General features: G+C 43.6%; 2 protein-coding genes across 2 annotated transcripts; both read left to right on the forward strand.

The window, feature by feature from the left end:
- Positions 1–3,247: 3,247 nt before the first annotated feature.
- Positions 3,248–4,189, forward strand: F4822DRAFT_435477 (uncharacterized protein; the record flags this gene model as incomplete). Its single annotated transcript, XM_051462191.1, has 1 exon — positions 3,248–4,189. One exon carries the CDS (start codon positions 3,248–3,250, stop codon positions 4,187–4,189), a length of 942 nt encoding a protein of 313 aa, XP_051308311.1.
- A 4,293-nt stretch (positions 4,190–8,482) lies between these two features.
- On the forward strand, positions 8,483–9,985 carry F4822DRAFT_441815 (uncharacterized protein; the record flags this gene model as incomplete). The annotated part of the gene is made up of 7 exons (XM_051462908.1): positions 8,483–8,559; positions 8,653–8,656; positions 8,693–8,826; positions 8,986–9,214; positions 9,280–9,306; positions 9,373–9,659; positions 9,693–9,985. The coding sequence occupies 7 exons, from the start codon at positions 8,483–8,485 to the stop codon at positions 9,856–9,858; spliced, it is 924 nt and encodes a 307-aa protein (XP_051308312.1). The 3' UTR covers positions 9,859–9,985.
- Positions 9,986–10,307: the final 322 nt, after the last annotated feature.

Genomic DNA, 10,307 nt, shown 5'->3' on the forward strand with positions numbered 1-10,307 from the left:
CCATATTGACATTTAGCTAGGCAGGTAATATTTATGAAATAGGAATCATACCTGGTCATCCTGCGGTGAAGCTCGTTTCAGGGGAAGCGTAGCCTGCTTCTGTAACCCCTTGCTATTATGAAATACAAGTTCCGCGTTAAGCAGTATTGACTGGGTAGGAAAACATCATACAAAGACTGACAGGTAATACTATGTCCCCCTAAATTGAAGCATTAATAATAAGCGGAAATAAGGTTTTATTAGTTCGTAAATATATTATTTATTTTATAGGAATATTGCTAAGAGCAGATGAACTTTAGGTCAAAGAACAGCGCCCCAGTGTTTCCTTTTCGCAATACCAATACTCAAACAAGAGAATAAAGGGTTTTGTCTTGTTTACTTAGGCATACGCCCGAACTCATAACTGTAAATATGGGAGTTAATGCACATTATTGTAATGCTGGGAGCGCAACAATCCACGCTTCTCATTATAAACAGGTATACATACAAAACGAAACCCCTTGTCCTCTTATCTTAGATTTGGATAGTTCAGTAGCTCGAAGATACCTGCTACTATGTTGACTGTGTACTGACTCAAGAGGCCTATGATATATATGGGCCAAATTATTTGTCTCTACCGTACCCCCAAAATCCTTTACCTAGCGGCCGATGTATTTCCCGTGGTATTTTACGCGTAACCTCGGAGGTTAACCTTGGAGGTGAATGAAACAAATATTACATTCTAGGTAAAGGGTTCTATCTATCACCACTGTGTGGAAGCGGGGAAACGACGGTAGATAGGGCTGATCTGAATTAGGACATGTACAAGGAGACTAATGGAGATAGTTCGGTACGCTTGTTTGTGCCATAATGCCCCGATACGTAAAAAGTAATTATTATCATCAGATACATCGAATAACGGTTAAAATTTCAAAAGGGAAAAAGGGGAGAACTAACGAAAATGATGTATCTGATATGATAATTTGGCCTGCTGGTTTACTATGTACAGTATGTCTGTTGATGAATATGGGTCCTCAGCTTAGCCCTCAACCTTACATCTAACAAGAAATGATAACTTACTCCAACTATGGGGGTCACATACAGGCCTCTGACGTTTCTAGGCCGCAAAATCCCATCAATGACGCCAAAAGCTGCCCCGTATTTGGCCATTCTAACGGTTGGGACAATTCTAGATTTCGGTTCGACCGGTCTTTGCGTCGACTTTGGTTCATCATCAGGCCGGAATATCTTGTAGGGACAGGGGGGAGGATCCTGGTATGGTAAAAGAGTCCCACAAACAAACGTCTGATTGGCGATGGGGAAATTTGTTTATTACACATTTCTGCCAGAAAAATTTGTCTATTATACATTTCCAAAACGGTTCGTTAACTCATATTGTACAACGGGCCTTCAACCGGAACGGTGTGGCTCAGCTCTTGGAAATACTTAACGGGGAACTAACAAAACTCTTCTTTAATATTTCGCACTATGTTAAGCACCAGGACGCCGCGTCGTGAACATACCTTCGACAATCCTATCAGCTATATAACAGAATGGACTCTCTTCCTCAGTAGTGTAAAGGCGAGTTAATAATCTGTCCAGGATTTTATTAAGTTTAGGAACTATTTATTACAGAACTCTCCGTCTGAAACAAGGACCCTCTTCCTCCAATACTTGATTCAAGCCATCTCTTTACTCAATTGCGACGAACGCCTCACGAAAATCACAACTGACAACTTGGAGAAACGATGGCAAGCCAGTTTAGAACAATGGTCTAAATATTCGCTCCATATTAATACGCATTGGTCTCGCCAACTTGACCTACTCCGCATGATATTTGAAGTAGCTGGAGGTTCACAGAGCCGGCAACCTGGCTGCTTGCTATACGTGCATAGGACGGATGGGAACCTCGAAATACTTGGACAGGCACTCCAAATTCAAGAATCCGAGCCACTGAAGAAATCCGATTCCTCTCAAGTCGAATTTAACCCAACTGAGACATTACTTTTCCTTAATTCTTGTGAAGCGTTTCCAGGCAAGATTCTATCCATGGAAGATGTCAAGCGGCGACACCGCCTAATATGCCGACATGTTCCTATATACTCAGTACCGGTAGGCTCCATTCCGCGCCAATTGGGATAACTCTAATCATACGTAGCTTTCTTTGACAGAAATTGTCAACCTCCAGAAATATATGCTCATGAAGAGAATGGTTCCCCCATCTTTGCGGGTGCTCGTGGAATATTTTAATGATCTGTTCCTCGAGCCACTCCCGATTAGGTACACCGTGGAAAATCTATATTCACTCTATGCAGAGAAGCGGCTCCCAATTAGGTACACTAAGGTAATGCGTAAGGCAGGCGAGGAGGATATCTTATGTCGCGCGAAACTCTAACCTGGCCCTCCTGTTGCCGCAGGAAATAAGGCATACTTCAGACGTTTTATTTACCATGGATGCGTCTAGCTGTATACTACCGCCCATTAGCTACCTAGCATCGGACGCGAAAAATATCGAGGAAAATCTACGCTCGCTCTATGTTGAAAAGCGACACGCGCAAAGGGGATAGCATCAGATATTGGCGCTCTATGAGAGGGACTATACTAGCGGGACTGGTTACGACGAGATTTTATATATGCGAATACGGAATCTTAATCAAGAGATGGGAATGTAGCTAATCTATACTTATCTTATACGAGTAGAATCGCCTATCCTTTGCTATTCTATGTTATCTGACCTAGTTCATTAAGATTGCTTTCTTCGCGATATACACACGCTCCTACTTTCCATATTATACCAATCTTGCAAGGCTTCGGGCTACCTGTCTCCGGCCTAACAGAAGAGTTAGCTTGGGCGTTCACAGGTGGCGCCCTCTATTCTCAGATGGGCCAAAAGAGAGGGCAAGACAAGAGAACACACGAGAACATAAAGTGAACAAATGCCAAGTCTCGACGGGCAGGGAATGATTTATGGCCCAGTCGGCGTACGCAGTCCAATCGCCAGTCTCTGCGGTCGTCAACTGGCTACAATGGATACGGCTAGTACGTCATCACCAACGTTGGTATCGTTCACAGGCAACCGTCTTGCTGAACCCCTGAACCAGCTCTCTAGGTAGCCGATCATGCCGAAAGCTACCTGGCAGTGATACCGTACCCCAACAGGCTTTGGCCTTGCAAGCGGTCGTATTTAAAGTCACCCACGACCTCGCTCCTGGAAACTTAAACTTTCTCTTCTTTACCTCCCTTTCTCCCCTCCTACAGTGCAGCCAGCATGGACACCTCATATACAGCACTTCAGCTTCCTTCCTGGGACCCTCCAATATACGATCTCAAAGATTATACGCTACCTATTCCCGATGCGGTTGACCCCGACGAGATTCGCGGTTCACTTATACTAGATACCTCCTTACAAAGTCCCTCTTTCACTTTCGTGACGTCTTCATTGGAATCGCAAACGCCAACCTTCCCTCCTCTGCTCTCCCCCAACGAACCTGACAACTTCTGGGGCATTGTGCCCGACGAACAACCTTTTTTAGGCCTTCCATTCGATCCCGAAGATCGTATGCCACCTACCCCTGTGGTGGATGATTTTGACAAGACCTGGCGTTCATTCGAAACCTCCTCACCGCTTACACATGCCACGCCTGTCATCTCGCCAGGAACGGCCCCCCTTATTGATCTGACAGGGGAGTCCGATGACGAGAAGACTTCCCCTATGGTATCCCAGAGGGACCAGAAGACGGCGAATCGGGGCCTACCAGATGGTTGTTGCACACCCGTCCCATCTAAACGAAGCCGAGATGACAACATAGGAACCCAGCCTTCTTCGAAGAGGCGGAAGAAACACTCCACTGTTAATATTAGAGCAACGCGGGTATGGCTCGAGTCTGAGGAGATACCGGACGGTCCGGAGTATACTTGGGATCGCCGCAATGGAGGCAGCTGGAAGAGAAAGTCGGAAAGCTGCCATGGTTGTGAACATGTCGAAGGGGAGTTCCTACTCTGCTATGCTTACGATTGGTTGTATATTGAGGTTCGAGCGAATGCGGATTGGTTCCCGCTTACGCTCAGATGGAGCAAAAAACACAAGATGTTCCAAGGGGAGGGCAGAATTGCGGGGATAAGGCTTCAAGTTCAGGATATGGTAATGATGGATTTGATTTGTGGAAGCAAGGGCAAACATGTGGCTATGGTAGAACGCGGCTCGAAATAGCACACAGCACATACCCGCGTTCTACATAATCGTAGGCAGTAATAGGCAATAATAGACAATAGTAGCGACCTAAGATATAATAATTTAATCGTGCATGGGAGGAAATGAAGGTCTCGTGTAGGTATGGCAACAAGTGTTAACATGTTAGGTGCGCCTCTAACTACCAAGGAATAAGGGATTAGGCAGGTTGAGGTAGCGACCATTTCGTCTATGACCACGTAGAAGGGAAGTAAGAAAAGCGTAGGTCCGCAACGTATTGGTTGATAATCCATCTAGATCATGACAAGCAGCCGCCATAGGGGTAGGTTATGAAAGCATGGCTGCCCCCAGTCAGTAAGTTGAAAGACCTGCTCTGACTTATTGAGGTGGATGAATATTTTTCTATGCCATCAATAGATGGAGACTTGCTACTCTTTGAGCACGTTGCCCCCTATTGTCCGGCCGTGCCTATGGCCGAGGCTAATGGGCCAACTTGTTAAGACATGCCTGTTATCATGTCACTTCTTGAACAGGGAATAGAAGGAGGATATTCTCGTTACAGCTAAAAAAGGTACTTCAGCTATTATTAGAAAGCTCAACAATAACTTGAACATGGTTTCGTACCAGGGTGGATTTAAGAGCAGTAGCATATCGGCACCAACCACGGCCACCCCGAGACTATCACGCCACCGCTCCTCCCTTCCTTATGATTGCCGATCCGATGCCACCTGAGCATACTGTCTTCTGTTCAATACTCAATAATATATGGATCTTGGCCTGTTGGTGTCTGCCAGTAGGGCCAACATATTGAACAACACTACGAGACAATTTGGATAGCTCTCTCAACTAAGACTTAGTCGGAAAAGACAACTACATTCTATTGAATTTGCACCTCAGCCGGGCTTGCCATACTGGCCTACGTAAATGGTGATATCGATCCTGCTGCTCGTATCATGGCGATAAGCTTCTAGACTTGCTCGAGGATATGGTGTTCTTGAAGAATATGTCGACTTAATCGCCATTTATTCGTGTAGTGGATTGGCATGGGAGTCATGTAGATGCTGCAATGTTTGAGACAAAAACCAGATCGTTGCTAGTTCGGAATAGCCGTCAATATCATTTTATTAGACTGGGATCTACATGGTCAGACATCCTTGGCAACTGATTCGAAGGCCAGGGGAGGGAGCAACTAATGCCACAGCAGAATCTAGCGAACCACCTAGACGATCGCCGAACGGGTGTCAGGGTGATGTATAAAAAGGTATCTTCTGTTATTGGATGTGCCTGGTGAAGAAAGAAAGGAAGGGTTAAAAGACGCCAGCCATAAGCCTAACCTATGATCATATATAGCAGGTTAGTGATGTTAAACTGAGGCCTACATTTATTTGGCTCCTTCTGGAATTAAATCCGTTGATCGGTTTTGCCTGGGGTCATCATCCTCGTCGTTTTCATATTATGTTAATTCTGACATCGTCTGAGCTCATGATTGACTCATAGATTTCTCGTGAGATACGCCGTCTGTTGCTGGCCCCTGACATTTGGCAAAGTTTAAGGCGTATGCTTGTAAAAGTCAAATCACTTGATAAAAGGAAGCAAGTGTTCAATTTTCTTATCTAATATCGATCATAAAAGGAAGTTCTCCCGGTGCTTTTTCAAAAATTAACTCGTAATATTTATAAACTTTCGTTATTACTACTTGCAACAATGAGCATACCTAAACCTCAAGATGGAGCTTTTGCAAAACAAAAGGAGCTTGCTGCCACACTTCCCCTTACCAATGAGGTTACTCAACAATCATTCAGTAATAAAAAGGAGTTGATAATATCGATTCTTACATCCCATGCTTTAAATATAGAAGATAACACTTCGGTACTCACCCAAGCAAGAAAAAGACTCATAAGGACACCTCCAGATCATACCGGTACGTAACCTAGACTTCAGGCTCCGTTAAGCAATTATTCATTGCCATAGATAAGTGCTGTTGTCTTGGAGATAGTAACATACTAGGCCCTTGGATGCTTGGTCTACTGTAAAAAATGGGGAAGCTGAAGGTTGCCATCCACTATAGGGTCAGCCCTGACGCTACAATCGAATTCGGGGCGGACGTGGGTTTGGTAGCCGATTGCAAGACTTTCGAAACCACCAATAGCCTGGCATCTGAAAAGGGTTGGCCATTCACATATAAATTTTCTATTCCTTTTTTTCAAGATGGCAGGATGTTTGTTCAATGCTACATTGAAATACCATCCATGCCCATAAACTTCCGTGAAATCTTTTACAAACTTCAGCCATTTTCTGAAGCTTTTTGTTAATTAATGATAGAGGAATTAATTAAATGCCTAATGTCAATAACTTAGGGAATACTGAGGTTTATATAAACAGGTTAGCAGGTATGGTAGATTATCAGGTAATATTAGATATATTAGATATATTCTTATTGTGATGGAGGTGACATATTAGAATACCTTGCCCCGTCTGTACCAAATCGCCTCAATCGATGGGAAGATGTTTGTTTCGTAATATTACTACCTAACGGTGGCTTCAGGAGCCTGCAAAATAAACTATACATAACAGACTCCTGCCAGAATATCTAGGCAGTAATAACCACGCCATTAATTCTCTACCAAGGCAGCCAGTACTACTATCCCTTTACTCTGTCGCCAATGTCGCCCATTGCAACCTAACGTTTTGCCCATTTCGCCCATTTCGCCTATATGCTATCTACCAACATGGTTAAAAGCCTTGCCTCATCCATATTCCAATAGCAGACTTTGATTGGCAGTTCGGTACGCAGGCCCTGGGGCATGGGATGACACTACCAAGGGCTGCGAGGATATTTTGGATATGGTTGCCACACCTGATGCTACGGCCTCCAATAGGTTTTTTATCGTCATAGGAGATAGACTATCAGCGAATAAGGATAATGTATAGACTATATTCCTCCTTGGTCTCTATTTTTTTATTATCTTCATAATCTCATATATAACATAGCGATCATACCTGACTAAATGCTGAATGAATATAATTCATTCACTTATTTTCATTTTCTAACTGGTTGCTTTATATACCCCCTACCTTTAAGTAGACTCGATTTCTCCCTTCAATCAACAGGTGAAACATTTGCGAACCATCTGCGACTTGCGGAAGGCAACCACAGAGGCAATATAAAAAAAAAGTAACAGTACCTCCTCTTATGAAAATCTTTTCTCTTTCTCTTTCATACGTCAATGATAATTCGACCATATGTTCACTAAGATTTCTCTCCATTGCTAATTTCATTCTCCTAATTCTTCATAGTATATTTATAAGATCTTCTTTTTTCCATCATGGTTCAAAAGGATGTTGTCGCCTCTTTCACCAATTCTGCAAGGCCTCGAAACTTAGATGCCCAATCCCAGAATGCAATGATGAATTTCCTGATATCGATGAACGCATAAGAAACCATCTGTAAACAAGGCATCTGGATTTGGTGGGAAAGAATACTATTACTGAATTAATTCAACGGGTCAAAAAGGGTGACCCTAAGGCTTCCAAATATGTTTTCCTTATATCTCTGAATCTAATACGTTATCGAGATTAACTTAAGTAAAGATCACCTGAACCAAGAGGGGGCCAAACCGAGGAAGCCGGAGATAAAGATAAGGGGAATGATGTAAGCCTTTATAAAAGGCGAAAGTCCCTAACATCGTTAATTAAGGATATAGTTTGGTCTATTAATGATCTAGAGCCCGGGTGACATTAGCCGTGGCCGCCCCTAACGATCCTGACTTTTCAAAAGTCCTGCAGTCGGGAAAGCTAAATGATGCTCTATCCTCTTCTTCCCTTCGGCTAAGACAACCAGCTAGGCCACGAAGAAACCCTAGCCAGCCTCAGAGCTAAGCAGTAGTGGCGGCAGATATCGTCGAGGACGAGAACAAGTCCACTCGGCTTATTAAACAGCCCGAGACCCGACCAATTAGTCAAGAACAGTTAATCGCTGAAGTGAAGGGGATTTATGCTAGGCTCGTTATGGTAGAGTCGAAGTGTATTGAAGTCGACAATGCTCAATCGATTCAAAAAGACACGAAACTTAACGACGAGCAGTGGCAGGCTTTAATAGCATTACATAGGACGCTCCTTCACGAGCACTACGACTTCTTCTTGGCCTCACAGCATCCTTCAGCAAGCCAACCTCTTCGTCGATTAGCATCTAAATACACTATGCCGGCAAGGATGTAGCGGCATGGTATTCATTCTTTTCTCGAGTTACTACGCCACCGGCTACCGCTTTCTTTAGAATTCATGCTCACTTTCATTTATTTGGCGTATTCTATGATGGCGCTGCTGTACAAAACAGTGCCCGCATTCGAGGATACATGGATTGAGTGCTTGGGTGATTTGGGCAGGTATAGGTTAGTACACAGGTGGCACTTGCTCCTTGTTTCGCAGAATTCTCATTATTTGGGGTGTAGAATGGCTATCGAAGACGACGATATTTGAGATAGAGAAGTCTAGACATCAGTTTCTCGGCATTGGTATTCGAAGGTGTCTGATAAAGCGCCTACTACAGGGCGATTATACCACCATCTCGCGATCCTCGCGAGGCCTAACCCCTTACAACAATTGTACTACTGCGCGAAGTCTCTCTGTGTACCAATTCCTTTCAGTTCAGCCCGCGAGTCCATCATGACGCTATTTGACCCCATCCTCGACCCCACCGGCTGAAAAATTTCTCAGCATGTTAGATACCCACATTGCCCGTACGATGAGGAAGTGGATGGAGTCAGGATAACTATCCTCCAAAGCATGAACTATCCTTGTCATACTGACTCTCATAGGTACTATATCGCTATCGCCGACTACTGTGGCCTACTCTCTTACGGCCAGGACGACAATGTTATCTTGAAAGCGACCCGCCCCCAATATTCTGACGACACAGTCGAGTCGAGCTCGGATACTGCTGACAAGGCTCGTTTGGAGTACAAGCCTAACAGAATTGAAGAGGGTGCATTCCATTTCTTTGGGGGCATATATAGTGTTGTTTTACGTCGATTAGGTGACTTGAATGTAAGCTTTGATTAAAATTTACCTGTAGGTCATCATTAAACTATGTCATTACTAACTTTTATTAGATCCCGTCCTTCCTGCATGTCGTGATGGTATTCGTATTTCACTTATCATATTTCCCCGGCGCAATATTATTCATTAAGAAGGCCTTCCCCTAGAAGCTCATCTCTCTTCAATTGGACTCCATGTTATTATCATATCGGGAATACCATCGCATTCATGACGAGAACTTCCCTAGGCAAGACAAGGAATTTGCACCTCGCCCACTCCCGGAAGATTTTGCTATGAAAGGCTTGGTCTGGATAGATAAATACTTCCCGGTTGATTGGTTTTCTAACGACAAAATCGACGATAATGAAAAATACTTCGAAGTGTCCTCGATGACAGATGATCGAAAAGAGAGGATTCTCTGGCTCGGACACCGCATCGCAAAGCTTAGGAAATGGTTAACTTACAACAAATAATCACATCAATTTAGCGTCGTACCAGCATATGAGAAGGATATAGATAACGTTGCAAAAGATGTCGAGATGGCGACCATTTCTGAAACGGTTGACCCAGCCTCTCCGAGCTCTACGTTTGGCTCAACCACTATTGGAAATACCCCTTCTGAGGACGGTGAGGACATGGTGGATATTGAATAGGCTAGCAAGCCTACCCTATGACAATGAAGTTCCTCTAGGGTACTATACAATTTGTCATTAGGAAGAGAAGGTGGCTAATACATATGATATCCATGTCGAATAGTCACCCAATTTTATTTCTACGCCAGTAAGCTTATTTCCATTGGCGATTATTACCCTCTAACTTCTATTCAGGACCTATCTTGTCGGTTAGAACGGAAGTAGGTCGCATTTAAAATAGGATCTTCGTTAATTGATACTACAATTCGATTTGAAACGGTATAACTAGAGACGTCAAGTACACGCAGAACGTTGTCGGGATAAAAAACAATAAAGACCCATCTTAAGTAACTTAATATAACATATATAAGGAGAAACGATGATTATCTATAGGATTATGTAGCTTACTATATAATAGCATGCCAATTATGGCCCCGGGAAGGCTGGAGATAGCTTCATACGGTTTATAC

This window comes from Hypoxylon trugodes, assembly GCF_022578975.1.
Source record: "Hypoxylon trugodes strain CBS 135444 unplaced genomic scaffold F4822scaffold_26, whole genome shotgun sequence".
NCBI classification, from domain to species: domain Eukaryota; kingdom Fungi; phylum Ascomycota; class Sordariomycetes; order Xylariales; family Hypoxylaceae; genus Hypoxylon; species Hypoxylon trugodes.